This window comes from Chlorocebus sabaeus, chromosome 15, assembly GCF_047675955.1.
Source record: "Chlorocebus sabaeus isolate Y175 chromosome 15, mChlSab1.0.hap1, whole genome shotgun sequence".
NCBI classification, from domain to species: domain Eukaryota; kingdom Metazoa; phylum Chordata; class Mammalia; order Primates; family Cercopithecidae; genus Chlorocebus; species Chlorocebus sabaeus.
The window spans coordinates 60,910,826-60,931,757 of record NC_132918.1 but is presented as its reverse complement, the minus strand read 5'-3'; the positions used below and the strand labels follow the sequence as shown (position 1 = coordinate 60,931,757).

The 20,932-nt window shown below is 43.2% G+C and overlaps 2 protein-coding genes, 1 long non-coding RNA gene and 1 other non-coding gene across 12 annotated transcripts in view; 3 read left to right on the top strand and 1 right to left on the bottom strand.

Moving 5' to 3' along the window:
- The first annotated feature begins 770 nt into the window (after positions 1 to 770).
- Positions 771 to 6,980, top strand: LOC140713496 (uncharacterized). The gene is made up of 2 exons (XR_012095594.1): positions 771 to 928; positions 3,382 to 6,980. It is a non-coding gene; the product is annotated as an uncharacterized lncRNA (long non-coding RNA).
- On the bottom strand, positions 5,651 to 20,805 carry EAF1 (ELL associated factor 1). The gene is made up of 6 exons (XM_008009179.3): positions 20,421 to 20,805; positions 18,271 to 18,365; positions 16,060 to 16,196; positions 13,738 to 13,928; positions 11,659 to 11,892; positions 5,651 to 9,154 (listed from the first exon to the last, which is right to left on the bottom strand). The coding sequence occupies exons 1-6, from the start codon at positions 20,788 to 20,790 to the stop codon at positions 9,108 to 9,110; spliced, it is 1,074 nt and encodes a 357-aa protein (XP_008007370.2). The 5' UTR covers positions 20,791 to 20,805; the 3' UTR covers positions 5,651 to 9,107.
- On the top strand, positions 15,050 to 15,156 carry LOC119625960 (U6 spliceosomal RNA). Its single transcript, XR_005242173.1, has one exon. It is a non-coding gene; the product is annotated as a U6 spliceosomal RNA (small nuclear RNA).
- METTL6 (methyltransferase 6, tRNA N3-cytidine) overlaps positions 20,759 to 20,932 on the top strand; it is a 44,926-nt gene continuing 44,752 nt past the window's right edge. For 4 of the 9 annotated variants that reach the window (XM_073023614.1, XM_073023613.1, XM_073023612.1 and 1 more), the window contains exon 1: positions 20,772 to 20,901. The gene's annotated coding sequence lies outside the window, so the exon portion shown is untranslated. Of the gene's footprint in view, positions 20,930 to 20,932 lie in introns of all 9 variants that reach the window. The other 5 variants (XM_008009187.3, XM_073023617.1, XM_008009185.3 and 2 more) reach the window with 3 other exon arrangements.

Here is a 20,932-nt window from a genome sequence, read left to right as displayed (position 1 = left end):
TTTCAAGGGATGGTTCTGAAAGGCTCAGGACATGAAAGGATTCAAAGTCACATGTTTTAAGAATATGTGTAATAGTAGTAATTCTGGCCCTTTGGCATTTTGAAATTGAAAGATGAGAGATTGGGGAAGATGGGCAGCTCCCAGCCCTGCCCTGAAATCCTAACTGTGAGGTAGGGAGCTGGTTCAGAAGTGGGTGTGCTGCCCAGGGAGCCACAGAGTTGGTATCCAAGAGCTCATCTGTGCCAAGTAAATGTGTCCTGAGATAATCTGCTGGTCCAGGAGGAAGCTGGGGTGCTACTATGAATGTGGAGGGAAGAACACTGAACAGGGGGTACAGGTATCTGGTTGATCACTTCTCATGATCTCAATTTCCTCATCTGAAAAAGACTTTCAATAAAGGCTGAGTTTTCTTCCAACTCTAACAGATTGTGGGTGTGACGCCTGCCCTTCAGCTTTGACAGAACATACCCTAGGAGCAGAATGGATTCCCTTAGCTGCTCCTGAGGCTGTCGCGTGGGGTGGCTTAGAGTAAGACAGGGGCTCAGAGATGCAGTTGGTCACCAAAGAAGGCTATGCCAGTCCATATGCTTTCATTGGCAAGAACAGAAAATCCAATCTGAATACCACAAGGTGGTATTTACTGGTTCATATAACCAAAAGTCCACTGTGGTGGGGTGGAGATCAGGCATGATTCAATCAAGGTCCTCATTTTATTCCTCTGCTATCCTCTCAACTATTTGAACCTTTCCATTAATTTGATCCTTAGGGTGGATCCTTAGGGTGTTGACTGCTGCAGTTTCAAGCTTACATCTGCACCCTGCAAAATCCGGAGGAAGAGACAATGCGTATTCCAGTGGCTCTCAAGAAACTCCTTTCCAGCCAGGCATGGTGGCTCATGCCTGTAATCCCAGCACTTTGAGAAGCCAAGGTGGGTGAATCGCTTGAGCCCAGGAGTTCGAGATCAGCCTGAGCAACATGGCGAAACCCTATCTCTATAAAAAATCAGCTGGGTGGGGTGGCGTGCACCTGCAGTCACACCTACTTGAGAGGCTGAGGCAGGAGGATCACTTGGGCCCAGTAGGTTGAGGCTACAGTGAGCCATGATCACGCCACTGGACTCCAGCCTGGGTGACCGAGTGAGACCCTTTCTCAAAAAAAAAAAAAAAAAAAGAAAAGAAAAGAAAGAAAACGTATTTTCTTGAACTCCCCAGCAAACCAAGGAGGCTCATAGCCTGTTTCTGAACCAATTTCTATTGGTCAGGAGAATGGCACTTGCTGACGAATGAAGGTTGGGTTTCTGAACCATGGAGACAAAGGTTATAAGAATTTAGGACCACTGCATCCTGTCTTAATCCAAAGTACTGGAAAACCTTCCACATGCCCAACCTGGGAAACTGTTCCCCATCACTACCATATGGCTAAACAACTGGCTACAGGGCTCTTCTTCTTCTGGAATGTTGCTGACGCAGGCCATGGGCTTGGCTTAGCACCGTTAGACACATTACTCTTAGCCTGTCCCCTGGAGATTCTCCAGAAGCACAGAGGCTACATGGGGGTGACTTCTGGACCAAATATTGGGGAGTACAAATTGGGGGAATGGGTGCTGAGCACACATAATGTGCATTCCACTGGTTATCTGGTTTTGCTTCTCCTTTTGGCAGGAATAGGTGCTGAGTTGCTTGAGGCAAACACTTGGGAAGACTGCTCACACAATACCCACAAGGCTACTGGTTGATTTTTTTTTCTTTGAGATGGAGTCTCACTCTGTTGCCCAGGCTGGAGTGCAGTGGCACAATCTTGGCTCACTGCAACCTCTGCCTCCCAGGTTCAAGCAATTCTCCTGCCTCAGCCTCCTGAGTAGCTGGAATTATAGGTACATGCCACCATGTCTGGCTAATTTTTTATTTTTAGTAGAGATGGGGTTTTGTCATGTTGGCCAGGTTGGTCTTGAACTCCTGACCTCAAATGATCTGCCTGCCTTGGTCTCCCAAAGTGCTGGAATTACATACATGAGCCACCGTGCCCAGCCTTCTGGTCAAGTCTTCTAATTTTTTTTTTTTTTTGGTAGAGATTGAGTCTCACCACGTTTTCCATGTCTCAAACTCTTGGCCTCAAGCGATCCTCCCACCTCCACTTCCCAAAGTACTGGGATTTCAGGCCTGGTTGATTTTGACAGGTCCACTCACAGAGACTGAATTCTCATGGCGTGCCATGGGTCAAGAAAGATGTGATGTAGTTTGTGTAAAAAGCAGAAGATTGAATTCACACCTCTGAATTTGAAACCTGGCTCTGCCACAAACTCGCTGTTTAATTAACTCGCTTAATTTACTTAACTTCTCTGAGTCTCTGTTTTCTCACCTCTAAATGGGGAATAATAGAATAGTAGTACCTTATTTCAAGGTTGTGGTGAATTGTAGTGATAACATGGTTTAAGGCCAGGTGTGGTGGCTCATGCCTGAATCCCAACACTTTGAGAGGCCGAGGTGGGCAGATCACCTGAGGTCAGGAGTTCAAGATCAGCCTGGCCAATATGGTGAAACACCCAACTCCACTATAAATACAAAAATTAGCCAGGTGTAGTGGTGCACGCCTGTAATCCCAGCTACTGGGGAGGCTGAAGCATGAGAATCGCTTGAACCCAGGAGTCAGAAGTTGCAGGGAGCCGAGATCATGCCACGGCACTCCAGCCTGGGTGACAGAGTGAGACTCTGTCTCAAAAAAAAAAAAAAAGAAACTGTTTAGGAAGTGTTGGATTTTATTTATCATTATCATTATTTGGTGGCTCAGGCCAAATCAATCACCTCTTTGGGGATTTAGGGGTATTCACAAAGTTTCACGGTGATTTTTTTCAGGTGGCGGGAGTAACAAAGCAAGGCTAGAGATGTCACTGGAAAGAAAGCAGTAGTCACTCAAAAAAAAGGAATGGTTGGCCAGACACAGTGGCTCATGTCTGTAATCCCAGCACTTTGGGAGGCCAAGGTGGGTGGATCACCTGAGGTCAGGAGTTTGAGACTAGCCTGGCCAACATGGTGAAACCTCATATCTACTAAAAATACAAAAAGCTTAGCTGGGTGTGGTGGCAGGCACCCGTAATCCCAGCTACTCGGGAGGCTGAGGCAGGAGAATCATTTGAACCCGCCAGGCAGAGATTGTAGTAAGCCTCATGCATTGCACTCCAGCCTGGGCAACAGAGCAAGACTCCCTTTCAAGAAGGGGGGAAAAAAGGAATAGTTAGGACGTTTTTCAATTGCAGCAGTGTGGGAGAAATATTCCTCCTGTTAATGTTGCAGCTGGCTTTCTGAGTGTCGGCTATGACAGTCTGAGGCATGGTAGGGGCACAGAGCTGACTTACTCTATCTGGACTGATTTTTTTACTTTCAGGACTGGACTGGTTTTGATGCTTTCACCAGTAACAGAAGCTCAAGCTCTGCTCAACTGACCCCGAAGGATCCAGCCTGTCTCTGGGCCAGAACTCCTACCATGACCAGGGAAGTGCAGGGTTGGGATTTGACCCTAGGCCTCTTACCTATCCAACTGCAAAGCTGTTTTAGTAATAGATTTGTAAGCAAAATGAGGTTTTTGATGGAAGCTTGGTCACCAGCACTTCACTTAGGAACCAGTGCTGGCGAAGGGGGTGGGGCAATTTCTGAGTGTCTCCTGGGACAGACACACAGGCCATCACTCCGTTAGGGGCATGGAGGGTATGTGTGGGTCAAATTGCTAAATAATCTCCAAAGCTCATTACAATTAATGGGCCGACCTATTCCCCAATGCCCGCTTTACTGGAGTTGTTCGGCCCCATCCTTCCCCCACAGTAGAGTGAGCGAATTAAAATTTTCGGTGAAGCAGTTCTTCAGCACTTGTGTAATAATAACCAGCTTACAGGTAAAGGACCTTGGCAATTCACCAAGGAGATTGTTACATTTGAGCAATTCAACATTACAATCCATGGGCCCAGAGGTTTCAGGAGCCTGCTTCCAGCCACCTCCACCAGGGTGCCAGGCATGTGAATGAAGCTAGCTTGGACCCTGCAGTCCAGCCCATCTGCCAGCTAAGTACCACTGAGTGACCTCAGTTAAAGCCACAAGAAGCTCACCTGCCTAGCCAAGCTCTGTCCCAATTCCTAACCAACAAATCCCATGACATAAAATGGTGATTGTTTTAAACCACCAAGTTCTGGGGAGTAGCTTGTTACTTAGCAACAGATAACTGGAATAGTGCTCTTGGTAAGAAATGGCAGGAGGGAAGCAAACTATATGCAGTAAATAAAGGAGGGAGGGCCGAGTCAAGAGAAGCCATTGGGTGGCTTTTGGTGCCCTCTGCATGAACCATGAATAGAAATGTCTTAACTCCTACTGGAACTTTCTTATCTGGCCAGGGACAATGCCAGAATTGGGAGGGGACTTAGAGATCATGTGGCCCAGTGTTCTCAAACGTGGCAGTCACAGGGCATGTGAATGTAATAGATGGCATTAATAGCTGCAATTCTTCCCACCTCCCTGTACCTACACCCTTTCCAATCTCTTTTGCAACTCCTCCCATCAATTTTGGGGGATGGATTTCCCCACTTACTCCTTCATTCTGAACTTAGCTCTCTAACTTGCTTTGGCCAATGGCGTCTTAGCAATTGTGACAGAAGCATTTTGTTTCCTCTCTTACTCTTACACCTCTCTGCCTTTGCCATGACAACATGCCCAGGCTAGGCTGGTGGAGATGACACGGAGCAGAGCTGTCGCCCCCACTGTGCTATCAAGGCCATCCTAGATCAGCTGAACCTCAGTCAACTGCCAGGCGTATGAGGGAGCCAATCAAGACCAGAACTGTCCAGCCAAGGCCAGTCTAAAGCCAACCCAGACTTGGGAGCAAAATAAATGCTTATTAGTCATTGAGTTTTGGGATGGTTTGCTACAGAACATTATGGTGGCAATAGTTAACTGAAGATAAAACTCCCTTCAGTGATAGACACCACCACTTCCCCACTAAGAAGGTTTAAGTCTAACTACTGTTGCCATCTGAGGGAACAAGCACATTGCAGAATAAGTAGCAGAGGATTTCTAGATTTAACATGTAATTTAATTCAATGCAAATGTATTCAGCACCCACTAGAGACACTACAGCAAATTAAAAAGGAATATGGCCACTGCCCACCTAGAAGTTTATACAGTCTAGCAGGGGAGCCAAGACCACAGGTAAATGTGAGCACTGCTGAAGCAGAAGTGGAGAATGGAAGCAGGAGGGCAGGATCACTTCTAGCCAAATGTCAACTGGGCGTCAGAGGTGTGTGTAGCATGGCATTCCAGGCAGAAGGAATCTGGTAAACTAAAGCGACAATAGGATATGTCTAGGGATTCAGTTTAACTGTTGCATGGTTCTCAGACCCAAAACTAAGCCTTCCTTTTCAGACCAAGTAAAATGGCCTCAGATGTGATTCAGTTGTGAACTTCATACCTTTTAAAAACTGAAGTTCATCCTTCAGTTTTGAATGTCACACCTTTTAAAAGCTGAGGTATACTTCCTAACGATCATAAACACCAAATTAAAAAGGAATCCATTTAGTTAGCTATTTAGCCTTAAGCACAGAAGATTCTTAAAAGAACCATATATTGCTCACTGATTTCTAAAAGAAAATGAAACCCACCAAGACATTAAATGTATTGCTGACCTTCACTTTTATTTAAATATAGTGATCTTTTAAGAGAATAAACAAAAAATACTTTACACAGCAAATATTTTACATAAATGTAAACATGCATGTCTACTTCACAATTAAGCAAAAAAACTTTTAGGCACAAGATTTTAAAAATAAAGAATGAGACAACGAAACCAAGACAGAAATAACAGAAGTAACAAAAACTCACATTTCATAACTCTTCAATTGGTCTTGTCTACCAACCTATTGGCTAAGGCCTGAGTTTCAGAAATCCTACCTTCCTTGCCAAATAGAAACATCCACTTTGGCTGTATATAACATTATTCACGTAACACACGAATTCTCTTTCAAAATAATGTAATAAATACATCATTCATACACACACACACACACAGATCCCCACACCCATACCCTGCTGAACCAGCTTCTCAAATAGGAAAATAGGGATTTTGGAATTTTCAAGTTTTCCTGCAACCGAAGCACATACACACACGTTTAACACCTTACACAGAAAAAATGATTCTGCTACAGAAATAAAATCGTTAATGAGTGGCATGATTACAAACATCTAGTTCATTTGTATTAAGTTTCCTCAATCACAACTTTTACTAAGGCTTACTAAGCGCCTCAGATACTTCAGATTTAATTAAGTCTTTCATCTCATCTAAATGACCCACAGTACAGTAGACATTGTACGGTGCAAAGAAAAGGCAATTTTAACAATTCAGTTAAAGATTTCTAAATCATGAAAGTCAGCATGGATACTTTCAGCTGTCTCCAAATGCCTGGAATGTTTTCCTATGTCTATCCACTGCACTTCACTGGCTGGGTAGTTTTCTCTGCCTTCTCCCCCGCCAGGCTACAACCATTTGAAGGTCCATTCCTGTGGATACCCCAGGGAAGAGATGAGAATGACAGTCCCTGCTTTTTTTTTTCTTTTCCTTTTTGTAGCAACAGGGTCTCACAATGTTGCCCAGGCTGGTCTCAAACTCCTGGACTCAAGCAGTCCTCCCACCTCGGCCTCCCAAAGTGCTGGGATTACAGCCATAAGTCACCACACCCAGCCCAGTCCCTGCTTTTCAGGAGCTCATACCAACCAGAGTTCAAGCAAAAAAAAAAAAAAAAAAAAAAGGTCAGTATGTACACACAGGGTACTCCATGTGGGTTGAAAAAGACAAGAGTCCACAAAGATGGCACCCACAGAGCCTCAGAAGTGGGGTTTGGAGGGAGAGAGAAGGAGAATGAGAGAAGGCACAGAGGCAAGAAGAACAAGTCCGGTTTGGCTGGCAGGAGGGCATCTGTGAGAAGCCATCTGTGAAGCCAAATTCTTGACTTCCAAAAAGAAAAGATTCCTTCTCTGGTGGGTAAAGCTGGAGGGCAGAGGGCAGAACCACCAAAGGCTTTGTGCAGAGAACAAAACTGAAGCCATGCTAGAGAAAAACCATACAGTGTTGGGCAGGACAGATGACAGGACAGAGGGTCTGAAGCTCAGGAAGCTTGACTCACCAAGCCAGTGCCACATGCAAGCATTTCCTATAGAAACATGTCTTGACTCAACATGCCAAAAACCACAGTTCTGTCTACGGAAATCAAGGCCTTCAGAGAAAAGTTGGTGGGGGAGAGAGAGAGAGGCTTAAATAGATATTTTTAGTTCAAGTTCCTAGAACCTGCCCCAGTTTGAGCAAATTAAGAGCAGTGAAACAATTCCTACATCCAGTAACAATTCAAGTCTCCTAATCATGACCTTGCGAAACCTTCCCTGAGCTGTCATTACCAAGGAATTATGAAGCAATTATCAATCCACTATAAATAAGTTCCTACCTGCCTTTAAATCCACCAAAATCTCATGATGGGCTGAGAGCCCAGCACGGGGTCCTAGCGTAGACCTGTTACCTACACTAGGGTAGATGGTGTGAGTATGCTGCTGGGCAGTGGCTCCCTGGGCTCACTATCACGATGAAACTGTTGACTCTATGAGGTTTCACTGTAACCAAAGCCCCCACCACGGACCACCTATTTCCTTTCTAAGTCCAGACTGCGTCCCCTCCACTAGCTGGGGAGGGAGAGGCCATATGAGTGGAGGGACCTGTGGAGGAAAAATTATTATTACTATCTTGATGTCCACTGAACCAAAGTGGATGGAAATTTCTCAGGACATACTCATCCAAACTACAAAAACAGGCTACTCCATACTGATTACAGGATGATTTATCACACATTCATCAAATATAGAACATTGACTAGTGACCAGTTTCCTCCAACAGATCCATTTGGAAACGGCACACTGTAGAAGGCAATCTTGTGACTTTCTTCTAGTTGTATATAAAAAATACAAATCGGTTGGGGAGTCAGGTACAAACAGTGGTACAAAAGCATGAACAGATATGCCTGATCAAAGAATGTGATCACTTCATATTGCAGAACTTCTATCTAGATTCTGATTTTTAGAAACTCACTGCTGGTTCATTTGTTCGGAGAGGATTCTTCACATCTCTCTTCCACTCCTACCTCCCCGTGCTAAAATCCACTGACTGAAGAATACTTAGTATGGATCCACATGGAACCAAAAGCCCCAACTGAATGGAGTCACATGCATTAGCACAGTGGCTACCAGTTTCATCTGCTCACCCAGCCTCATGTATTTAGGGACTGAATTCAAGCTAGAAGCACCCAACACTTTTGTCTTTTGGAATCTAACCAAAGTGCCAATGTACATCTAAAAGTCCCATGTATAGGAATCTCTTGATTCCTACAAATGAGATTCAAGGGAGAGAACAGTGAGGAAAGCCCTGAGAGGGGGCAGAAGACTGGCCACAAGCCGGGTGTGTACTTCCCTTTCTTAGTCTGTAAATGACAGGTTGAGCTCGCAGGACTCCATGGTCCTCACCAGCTGACACTCAAGGACTCCATTCTGTATTCTGAGGTCCATTTCTATCTAGGCTTGTCAGGCTGAGTCAGACAAAACTTCCTTACCACTTTGTGTCAACAATTTAAAGTGGTTTTAACATATTTCTATGATGTAGTTTGAGGTTTTCCCTCTCTCTCCTACCCCTCAGAGACTTTCTTTCACTGGTACCAACCACTTGGCCAAACGGATGGCTGCTGAGGTTTAAAATTGAATCTCTGGCCTGGTGAAGATATGGCCTCTGAGTAACCTAGACCAGGGCACATTTATCTGTTTTTCATTAACAATGTTAACTAAATAGAAATATAATTCTGTTAGCTCTTCTACAGGTCTACTTAAACTTTGAAAGATGAGATTGTTCAAAAATGACACGAGAAAATCACCCATCACCACTAAGTTAAAGACTTGAATATGTGAGAGTTCCAGAGCCTCAAACTCCTACTACAGTCACTGATCCATAATATTTTCCTCTTGGCAATGGACACCACGCCAAAGTAGCTCGGTCTTGCGGCATGTTTGTGCACCAAAAAGTAGATTTCGAAAGATCCAGCACTAGTCATCACTGTCACTGCCAGACTCACTCAACTGCAAGTCATTTCCTATTAAAAAAAAAAAAAAAAAGTAAAATTGTAGAATCAAACAAAAGTACAGAATTTGAAAATGACTTCCTCACAATTTTTTTGGTTAATTGCCTTGGGTATCACACTACAGTAAAACCTTGTTAGTTCAACTTAGGGAAGAAAATCAGTTTGGCTCACTGAAACAAAACGATGCTTTTGGTTATCTGCAACGCACAACAATACTGCTTATTAGGGTAGAGGAAAGGAGAAGTAAGCTAGATAGCTTTTAAATGGTTTAATAAATAGCAAGAAAATATTTAAAATGTGGCTGGGCGCAGTGGCTCATGCCTGTAATCCCAGCACTCTGGGAGGCTGAGGCGGGCAGATCATTTGAGGCCAGGAGTTGGAGACCAGCCTGGCCAAACCCTGTCTCGACTAAAAATACAAAAATTAGCCAGGCATGGTGGCACGTGCCTATAACCCCAACCACTCGGGAGGGTGAGGCAGGAGAAATCAACTGAACCCGGGAGGCGGAGCTTGCAGTGAGCCGAGATTGCACAACTGCCCTCCAGCCTGGGCGACAGAGCGAGACTCCATCTCAAAAAAAAAAAGAAAACATTTAAAATAACTGATTCACCATTCAGTAGAACTGATCACATTAAGCTGCTTTATAAAGGCAACTTAAGAAAATATCCAGTAGGCTTCCCATTAAGAAAGGTGAATACTGTTAACACCAGTAATATGCTAATGCAGTTTCTGCTCTGGCACACCTCTGTCCAGGATAGTCACGTTATCTTAAACTTCAAATCTGAACTAACGAGCTTTACAAAGCCCAGATTCTTGTTTACTATGCAGAATTCAGAAGAATACAACTACTCAACATTTCAATCTAATACAATAGGAATACATCTAACAGAACCCCAGTTGATACCACTTGTAACAAAAGGGATTTTCTTTACTTCCAAATTGCTAATCTCTAGGCCAGTTCTCCTCAAAGTCTATTTTGAGGACTCTAGGGTCCATGAAACCCTTTCAGGGGGTCTGATCCTGAGGTCACCCCTTTTCTAATTACTTACAATGCCAGATTTTCTTCATACACTTCAGTCTATGTTAAAGATGGGGCACATATGGCAATGTCTTGAGATATTTTTAGTTGTCATGTGGCTGGGGAGGTGGGAGAAGACTGGTACTGGCATCTAGGGGGTAGAGGTCAGGGATGCTCTTAAACATCCTACAATGTGCAGGACAACCTCCCACAAAGAAGACTTATCTGGCCCAAACCATCCATAGTGCTGAGGTTGAGATTATCTCTGCCTGGTCCACAAGAGTTGGATTAACTAGGTTAACTTCCCCACTGTTGCCTCTAGACCTTCCAACTTCCTCAAAGGAAGGTGTACCAAGAGAGAACATTCATCAGGGTTCCAAAGAGAGAAAAGCATAGAAAGTTAGGCTTCTGCTCACCTTCAAAACAAATAAATTTTTGTTCTTGTTTTCCTGTTTTACTTTAGTATCAACTGCATTAAAAGCCACTGAGGCCAGGCATGGTGGCTCATGCTTGTAATCCCAGCACTTCGCGAGTTGGGGAGATTACTTGTACTCAGGAGAAGTTCAAGACCAGCCTGGGCAAAACAGTAAGACCTTGTCTCCACTGAAAATTTTTAAAATGGCCGGGTGTGGCGGCTCATGCCTATAATCTCGGCACTTTGGGAAGCCGAAGTAGGTGGATCGCTTGAGTCTAGGAGTTTGAGACCAGCCTCGGCAACATGGCAAAACCCTGTCTCTACAAAAAAAATAAAAAGATCATGCCACTGCACTCCAGCCTGGACAATAGAGCAAAACTCTGTCTGAAAGAAAAAAAAAAAAAAGCCACCACACTGTCTGGGGACAGCAGATTCTTTTTTATAAAAGTTCAAGATAGGCCAGGCATGGTGGTTTACACCTGTAATCCCAGCACTTTGGGAGGCCCAGGCAGGCAGATATTTGAGGCCAGGAGTTGGAGACCAGCCTGGCCAACATGGCAAAACCCCATCTCTACTAAAAATACAAAAATCAGCCAGGTATGGTGGGACATGCTTGTAATCCCAGCTACTTGGGAGGCTGAAGCAGGAGAATCGCTTGAACCCGAGAGGTGGAGGTTGCAGTAAGCCAAGATTGCACCACTGCACTCCAGTCTGGGCGATAGAGTGAGACTCCGTCTCCAAAAAAAAGAAAAACCAACGGGCAGAGAGCAGTATGGTGGCAGGTAGCTCCCCAAAAGCCTGGTATAAAAGCAAAAACGCCTACCTGTTCATGTTTTAGTGTTTTCCAGAATTCACACACACCGGTATGAGCCAGTAGGGAATAGAAACAGAAAGAACAGATTTTTCATCTCATTTCCCTTTTTTACTGTTTAGTAACTCACACCTTTCTGCTCCAAATTATTTTTAACAAGATCCTCTCCTATGCCTTAAACATCTTTAGGTTAGTAAGTTCTGGCATAGGATAGATAAATAGAAGCTGCACCTATGGCCCTCTCTCAACCATAAAAGGGGGCACACACTTACTGAGGGTGTTCATGAGCTGGTTGCTTCCTTGTGGCCGGCTGGTTCCGTTGGCAACGGCAGGCCTACTGTTGTAGGGCTGCTGGTGTGAAGGTTGCGGAGGAGAGGCTGGGCCATTGTCCTCGCCTCCACTGCTGGAGCTGTCGTCATCACTTCCCGAAGAGCTCTCAGAGTCTGAAGAGCTGCTCCCACTGCTGCTGCTCATCTGTTCGATAATGTCAACTTCAGCCCTTAGCTCTGGAATAAATGATATGATGTGGATCAGCACAGCAGCCCTTTTCAAGGTAGTGCATTGGAGCTTCTATAAATAGTAAATCAGCAAAACCAACAGCAATAAGAAATAATTTAAAACAAAGTCCTACTTCTCAATTCCTTAAAAAACGTACAAACAAAATTACCAAAACCAAAACACAACCTGTTTCCAGAGACACAATGGAAACATTAAATTCACTCAAAATAAACAAAAAGCAAGACTGTTTCAGAATAATGGCTGTTCTGTGTAAGAAATGAATTAAGTCCATTTGCCTTTATCTACTAAAAGGAAAATTATGAATATTATGAACTATGGGATAAAAGTGTAATTCCCACATAAGAGAAGACAAATATTATGTAAAGTGGTTGAAAAATATTTGACTAGGAGTTGAAAGGTCTGAATGCTTGTTTTGGATTTACCTCTAACCAGCAGTGACACCCAGGTAGAAGTCAATGAATTTTCTAAGCCACTCTGGAAAAATGAAAGCCAGACAGCCTCTAAGGTCCTTTCCAGCTCTCATGTCCCATAAATAAATGGAGGCTTGCAGGAAGAACCACGGTGACTAAAGAAAAATAGTAAAACAACATTCTTCCTCTTCACATATCTGACTGACAGCCATGCCTGTCAGGTACTGCATTTTTTACAGATATAAACTAGGGAAGGAAAAACAAGCCTTGCCTAACCATTTCAATGTTAACTAACCATTTCAAAAAAGGTGCCAGATTTTCCTGTCCAAGCACACACACCATGTGGCCTTAAATGGCTATGGTTCCTTTAAGCGCAATTGGCAACAACTAACCACTCATGCTCTGATTCCTATTCAACCTAAGTGAAAACTTCTGTAACGGCATTCCAGTATTCATGAGGAAAAAAAAAGGGACAAAACAACTGTGCACAATGCAGAGTGATGTCTGCAGCCGTTCTACAGGGTAGAAAAGGCAAACTTCCCAGGGACAACTCTTTACCTTTCCCTACTATTATTATGGATTTAGCTGTTTTATAAAACTTATAAATATGAAATATGACACTTGGCCTCACAACTTCTAAAGAGTCTGGAGGACTAAAACCATTCATCGTGTGAAGGAGAAAGCCAAGGTAAGCTTCTTTGTCTCGGGTTTGCAGTGGAGAGAACCAAACCAGACCTTTAAGTCTTTCTAGGAGAGTATCTGTTTCTATTGGTCCTCATGGCCTCTTTCATATTTACACACTTCGTGTTAGCACAGAACATTTGCTTATGGTATTTTAAACGGCACTTTAATCCTTGTTTTTTTCCCCCAAAAAAGAGATGTTATTGCCCAGGCTGGAGTTCAGTAGCTACCAACAGGCACGATCATAGCACACTGTAGCCTCAAACCCCCAATTTCAAGGGATCTTCCTGTCTCACAGTAGCTGAAACTACAAGTGTGCAGCACCATGGTCAGTTCCTCCAGCCTCTATACTAATGTAGAGCTCAGAAATGTTGCCACCTACGCTTAGTTTTCACCTCCAACATCTAGAATCCTTTCTTTCTCCGGAGCCTTGGATATGCCATATGGAGCCATATGGAGCTTTAGATGGAAGTCATGCTTGTTTAAATCCTAGGCCTCTAAGCAGAATGCTACCAAGATAGCCACAAACTCAAGTCACTATTCCAGGACTCACCCTTGTCAAATGAGATAAATGGTAGAAGCCCCCACCCTCCCCATCTCTGAACAGCGAGCTCTGCAGACATTTTTTTGATGGCATTGAATGCCCCAGCCACCGTATCAATACAGCAGCCACGTGATCTCCACAAGAAAATCAACACTCTACTCCAAGTTGCTATCATGGATCCAGAAAACATTCTCTACCTCTTTTGATGTCATCCAACTGAGGTTCAGGTGAGGGGTTATCTTTCAAGGGAGAAGTTTTGGGTCCAACTGGAGGCTTCGTTGGAGCTCTGAATGGCATAGGTGGTGGAGGTGGTGGTGGCTGTGACGTCTGTGGAGGACGAGTGGGCTGCTGTTCCATTCGGGCCTGGATTTTACTGCTGCCCTCAGCTCTGAAAGGAGATACAGACATTAAATTAGAAGGGCAAAAACAGTGGTTCTCAAAATTGTCCAGGTGACTGAAAACTCATAAGTCTCTGTAGAACCCCATACTCTTTCCACACCACTTCAAAATATTGATATTTGCAATTTTATCATGTGAGCTATTCATTCAACATTTGAGTGTCTACTGTAATTCAGTACTATGTATCAGAGATAGATGAACAGAATATTTACTGCCCTTGATGAGCTCAAATGTAGAGCAAACAAATGTAGGATACAATGCAACTATGAGAATCCATTTTACTAGTAGAAAATACATTCACGGCATCCCTTAACAATGAGGGTAAGTTCTGAGAATTGTATCATGAGGTGATTTCATCCTGCAAACAGCAGAGTGTACTTACACAAACCTAGATAGCGTATTATATAATTTTTTCACATGAAAACCCAAATATCCCACCACCATTACTGAATATCAATCATTTCCCCTACTTGATCTGCAATGCCAATATCAAGTGCCATATATCAGGTTTCCACACATGCTCCATTAGAATCTTAAGGGACCGCTGTCAGATATGGAGGTCACTATTGACCGAAACATCATTATGTAGTTATGATCATGAGTGCATGAGCTCCTAAATAAAGTAGCTCTTAAAATACTGCCCAGCTTGCAAATTTTCCATTATCTATATACTGCTTGTTCATTTCATCACATGCCAGCTCTTGCTCACAGACAAGCAGAATTCCACCCCAAGCTGAGAATATTCTATCAGTTAACAATTTCTTTTGTAAATGGACTAGCCCGGTGCTTCTAAAACTTCTGTGTATGCACAAATCACCTGGTGATCTCTGCAGATTCAGATCTAATAGGTGTTGAGATTCTGCATATTATCTAGGTGATATGATACTGTTAGTTCCCGTATCACACTGAGTAGTAAGGGAATATACCATAACCATCAGATATTGGACGAATAACAGTAGTACCTGGTTCACTGTAGGTAATGAATACAAATAAATAGAGTGGTAGGACAGGAGCAAGGGAGTCTGCAACATACTCTCTGGGGTAGGTCAAGCTTTCTAACCCTCAGTTTCCGTATCTTTTTTTTTTTTAAAGATAATAATAGCACCTTTCGTACTTGCTTCGGCAGCACATATACTAAAATTGGAACGATTCAGAGAAGATTAGCAGGGCCCCTGCGCAAGGATGACACACAAATTCATGAAGGATTCCGTATTTTTAACAAAAGAAGTAAAACAAAATAATAATAATAATAATAGTACCTTTCTAAAAATTACTTGTTAGATAAAACAGTGCATATAAAGCATCTAGCAGAATGTCTGGGACATGATACTCCCTCAATAAATGGTACCTATTTTTATTTTCTGTGGAATGAGTGAATGAAAAAAATGGCTTAATGAAGCATAAACAAAACACATCAGGTTGTTACAATCTTTACAATTTAATTACTGTATAATAATAATTATTACTGTATTATAAGTGAGCTATGATCATGCCACTGCACTCCAGCCTGGGTGACAGAGCAAGAGACCTCGACTTTTAACAAAAAAATAAAAACAAAAAAACAAAAAACTGTATTATATGGTAACAAATAGAACCACTAGGTTATTTCTATTTATAGAATGAATTTTTATTTTCAAATAAACTCTTTAACTGGCTTCATTTTAGACATGTAATAACTGTTGAATTAAAGAGTTCATTATATTTAAAAATAGGCAAAGTTTTATTTTGGTATTATAGTGATCTCAAATGTATCTTGTAAAAAAATTAATGTTTTCACTCCAATTAAGTATAGTATATATTATTACTTCATAATTATAAGTTTATAAGTTATCTTATCCCTTAGGTGGTACTGTAGCAATCACGAGATTAACAAAATTGGCTTAATTATAAAGTATATCCCTTTCCCTAATGGTTCCCATGTTTTAGGTCTTAAAAACATTATTTCTTTTTATTGCATTTGAGGAAGACATATTTTACTGATTTGTCTGAGAAGACGCAGGTAGAGTTAAGACTACTGATAGAACACTATGAGCAAGCAGACATTCACAACCTTATAAAAACTGAATAGATAACAGAGGTTTGGAAACATGACATAAACCTGCATCTGGCTATTCACATACCTTGTTTTCTTCACCTGAATGCTGCTACTGAGTTTTTCCAGCACATATTCACCAGTGTCATGATTAATAATAAGCACACAGTCTTTCTGGTAAGGCCGTTTGTTCCCCTTGAACACAGTCATGGGTGGTGTGGATCCCTATTTGCCACAAAAGTATAAGATGATCAAACTAAACATACCAGTCATGAATATCAACTGAATTTATAGATGACTCTACCTGATGAAATCTTTCATCAGAGCTATTCAAAAAGAATAGGTTGAACTGATTTCTATTTTTAACTCCAGGTTTCCCAGACAAAAATAAAGGAGAAATAATATAGCAAGCATCTGTGAATGTGCAACCCATTCTAAGTAATCAAAAAGGTAGTACAAAAATTGTAAATTACTATATACATTCCGAGAGAGAAAAATTAACCATTACTTGCACTATACTAAGCAGAGTTACCACTCTGTATAGTAAAACTGTGAGTGATCTCTTTACTTCGTGAGTGATCTCTTCTTTGTCATTAGAGAGACCAGGGTTTCCCCTTCTCATGTCAAGCAACCAACAGAGCATTTTCCAAGAGAAGATCATTATCCTGGTTGGCTCAGAATAAATAAATCAGGTCACTCATCTGCCTAAGCCTTTCAGTCACTCCTCAATTGCTCTCAAGTCAAAGGATAAAATCTTTAAACTAGCCACTTGGCCTTGCACTACCGGGCCCTTCCCTGGCTCTCCACCTCACCCTGCGGCATACTCCCCTGCACATGTGCTTCGGAGCAGAAGGCAACTGGCTTCTCTCTGATCCTCAAGCTCTCTCCTGCCTCCGGGCTTTAACAAGACTTCCCGCCGGCTATATCCTGCCCCCTCTCTTTAAATGACCAAACCTCCAGATCCGCTCACAGCTTACTTCCTTAAAGAAGGAAGATTTTGTAGAATAACAGCTATATTGTCTTGTGTTTATTTAAACTCCAGACCATAAGCTCCACAAGGGCAAGAAATGTGCTTGTTTTGTCCAAGGTTATATTCTTCATGCCTAGTAATGGGCCAGCGTGTGGGAGGAGTTTGATTAATATTTGTTGAATATAGTATTTAATACCTTGCTTAGAATAAAAAAAAACACTTGGCTCTTTGACTCCTTATTTATATAGTAAAAATACAGAGCTAGAAAGGACTTTAGGGACCATTTATCTAAACCTTTCATTTTACATATGGGAAACTAAGGTCCAAAGGGAGATGATGTAACTTGCCAAAGGCAACGAGTAATCAAATAGCAGTTTGAATGGGCAATTTTTCCTCAGCACAAAGCTTTCCAGATCTCTCTGTCCAGAGACTTTTCATTCTGTCACCAGCTACCAAGAACTTATGTTCCAGAACAGGGGTGTGACATGCAATAAAACATGTTCGCTAAGAGCATCATGTGACCCTTTGGTGCTTTGTCATTAGTGCTGCCTTGGGTAGGGCTTCACAAGTCTTTCTCTGCAAGGGTTCTTAATCCAGCTTTCAATTTAGTTCTTCATCCCTAAATCAGCTGAATGTGTCAATCTCTGGCTCTTGCCTGCCTTAACTCCTGGCTTGGTTGCCTCACGCTCCTGAGCTGTTGTGGCCGTATAATCAGCAGGGCACCTACGGCTTTTCTCTCTGGAGTTGCTTGGGAGAAAAGCTATATCTAAAATAGGGGCTAGGTGTCCAGACAGGAACCTTGTTTACTTAGTGGCAGATAGGGGAAAAGGAAGATTGGGGAAAATGACGAATAATCTTTTTTTTTTTTTTTTTTTTGAGAGGGAGTCTCACTCCGTTGCCCAGGCTAGAGTGCAGTGGGGCATGATCTTGGCTTACTGCAACCTCTGCCTCCCAGCTCAAGTGATCCTCCCACCTCAGCTTCCCAAGCAGCTGGGACTACAGACATGCGCCATCACCCCCAGCTAATTTTTTGTATTTTTGGTACAGACGGGGTTTCACCATGTTGCCCAGCTGGTCTTGAACTCCTGAACTCAAGCTATCTACCCACTTCCACCTCCCAAAGTGCTAAGATTACAAGAATTATTTTTAAATCAAGCACCTGCCTAGCATGAAGTCCACCCCACCCCACTCCCCAAAATTCCTTTTTTCCTTATGTTGCCACTTTAGAAATCTAAACATTTTTAAAAGTAGGAAGTTTAAATTGCAATAACATAAAAGATGAAGATTCATTGTGATCCTACATTTAAAAAAACAATGAAATAAACTCACAGGGATATGTGGCAGTGTAATTGTGACTTCATCTCCTTTGCCAACTTGAAGCTCTCCTTCACAGGAAGTGTCTATAGATGCTGGTTTAAAATCATCTAAAGGGAAAGGAAAGAAAACACTTACCCACCAGGTTACTTATAATAAGGGCCTCCTGAACATCTCCATTTAAGAATTAAATTTGTTATTACTCAGATGAATGAAAAATAAAAATAATTCAGAATTCTTAAAAACCGGTTTCATTATGGAAAACTTCAAATATACAAAAGTAGAGAAAATCGTACAATGAGCCCTGGTGTACCATTATCCAGTTTCTATTATTACCAACTCAGGGACAATCCTGTTTCATCTATACCTCTACAAACTTTTCCTCTGACCCCCTTTGGATTATTCTAGGAGGAAAAAAGAATTTACAGGCCATTTTATTAAACAAAGATATTCCCTTCTCCCAAGGGAGAGATGAAAATTAAGATCTCATCATCCATAATAAGTTGCTTTTTTAGGGTTGTGAGGATCAAAAGTAACAGCATATGAAAAAGATCCTGTGACTGTAAACTGTATGAAATATGAAAGGCCACAGCATCATCAAAAGCTGATTTCACTCTGCATAGAAACTGTCAAAATTAGGATTTGCCATACTCAAGTTCCATAGCTGTTTTTTATCTTTTTTTTTTTTTTTTTTTAAATAGTGATGGGGTGTCACTACGCTGCCCAGGCTGGTCTCAAACTCCTGTGTTCAAGCTATCTGCCCGCCTTGGCCTCCCAAAGTACTGGGATTATAGTGTCAGCCACCACTCAGCCAGTTCTGCAGCTTTAACCAAGACACTTCTGTAGATGTTCATAGCAGACAACTTAACTGTATCTCCACAAGTTATCCTGCTCGTGTTTCTAAACTGCAGTTAGAGTACAACATGAATAGCCATCTTAATTCACATTCACATCTGCCTCAAACTGCAGGGCAGGTGCACACATGAACTGTATGATTTAAATTCCACATTGCCCTTCACCAAAAGAGAACATCAACTTAGTAAACTCTACAGGAAATGATGTTCTTATCTCATTCCCAATCTCCTCTCTGAAAGAGCTGGATCTGCTGTCAGTAGGAAGCATAGTAATGCCATGGCAAGTGACTACACAAAGATGGGATTTCATTATCTAAGACGCCCTCTTCACATGTGTTGAGTCACATCTATCAGGTCCTCTGACAAAAACAAGTCTTAATAACAGCGTTAGCGCCACGGAAACCAGAAGTTCATGAATCACGGAGGGATGCTCTGTCAGCCAGTTCCTAACTACCAAACCTTCACCCAGGACATAGGGTGGAAGTGCACTCTCAACAGAGTCTATAATCATGTAGAAAAAGGTCCGGCATAATGACTATTTCGACATTCCTTACGCCTGCTCTCTTCTGCTTCCAAACGTAGACCAATCTTTAACCTATCCCAGGCTCACGAACTCTGATTTGACTCTTTACCCACAAGGAACTTGGTCTGGAGGAAAAGCCCGGATGGTATAGGTGACCTCAAAAGACATCCAAGTCAAATGAAGCACAGAAAGGAGATGGAAGAAAACTCTGAGGCGCAGAGAGGATGCCAATTCTTTGGCTGTAAAGGGGACAAAGCGCAGTATCTGGGAGTCCAGAACCAAGTCGGAGGAGGAAAGCAGGGAAGAGAAGGGGTTCGGAGGGAGTGGATGAGGGTCGTAATAAACAAGAAGCGTCTTTTAACTGTGGAGAACCCTGATGGGAGCATTGGAAAGGAGGGGAGGGGTTTCGAGGAAGAAGTGGACCCGGATAAGAGGGGGGAGGTTTGCCTTGGGGGAGGGAGGTTTGCCTTAGGGGCGGGAGGTTTGCCTTAGGGGCGACCTCGGGGGAGAGGAGGGATGGAACCAAAACGAGGCCAAAGACCTTTGGAACTAGTGTTTGAGACTATAAAGTAGAAGAATAGTAGGGAGTGACGAAGATTTGGGAGAAATAATCTGGGTAAAAGAAGGGCCAACTCGAGGTCCCAAAGGATTGGGGGTTCGAGAGAAAGTAACTGACGCTGGCAGGGGGTTCCCTGGAATCTGAAGGGCCGAGGGAAGAAAGGAAGGAGTCAAGGTTGACATGTGGCGGCTTGAGCGGCCGAAGGGAACCGTGGGGAGCGCTGACTTACAACGAATAGTGTGAAAGGAGGCCCGCGGTCGCTTCTCGAAGCTCTCCCCGAGTCTCAGGCAATGTTCCTCGCGATCCAGCAGCGGGTTCGCAGTCCCATTCATGGTCCCGCACCGGCCTCGCACCCAGATCGGCGCTCTCCTGGCGCAGCCGCGATCGGAGCTTCCGGCGCTGGCGTCTGGGAGGACTGTGCTCCCGGGACACCGCTCTAGAGGGCAAGGAGAGCAAAGCCGGCACCCACCCGGCTCCAGAAGCAAGTCCCGTTCTCTGCCTCGGGATAAAGGAAGAATCTGAAGAGGCAAGGCCGCGGGACTTCCGGCGTCGGGTAGGAACTTCCGGGTTCCTAGCGGAAGTGGCGGGGGCGGTGCCATGGCAAAAGAACTCCTCCCGGAGATTCCCAATTTGTGATCCTCACAATTGGCTCAGGGTTGTTTCGCAGTTCCTCCCATATTCTGCCTCCGAGATCTGGGGCTGGCTGTGGGGTGAGTGCGCCTGGCCCTACCCCTACAGGTG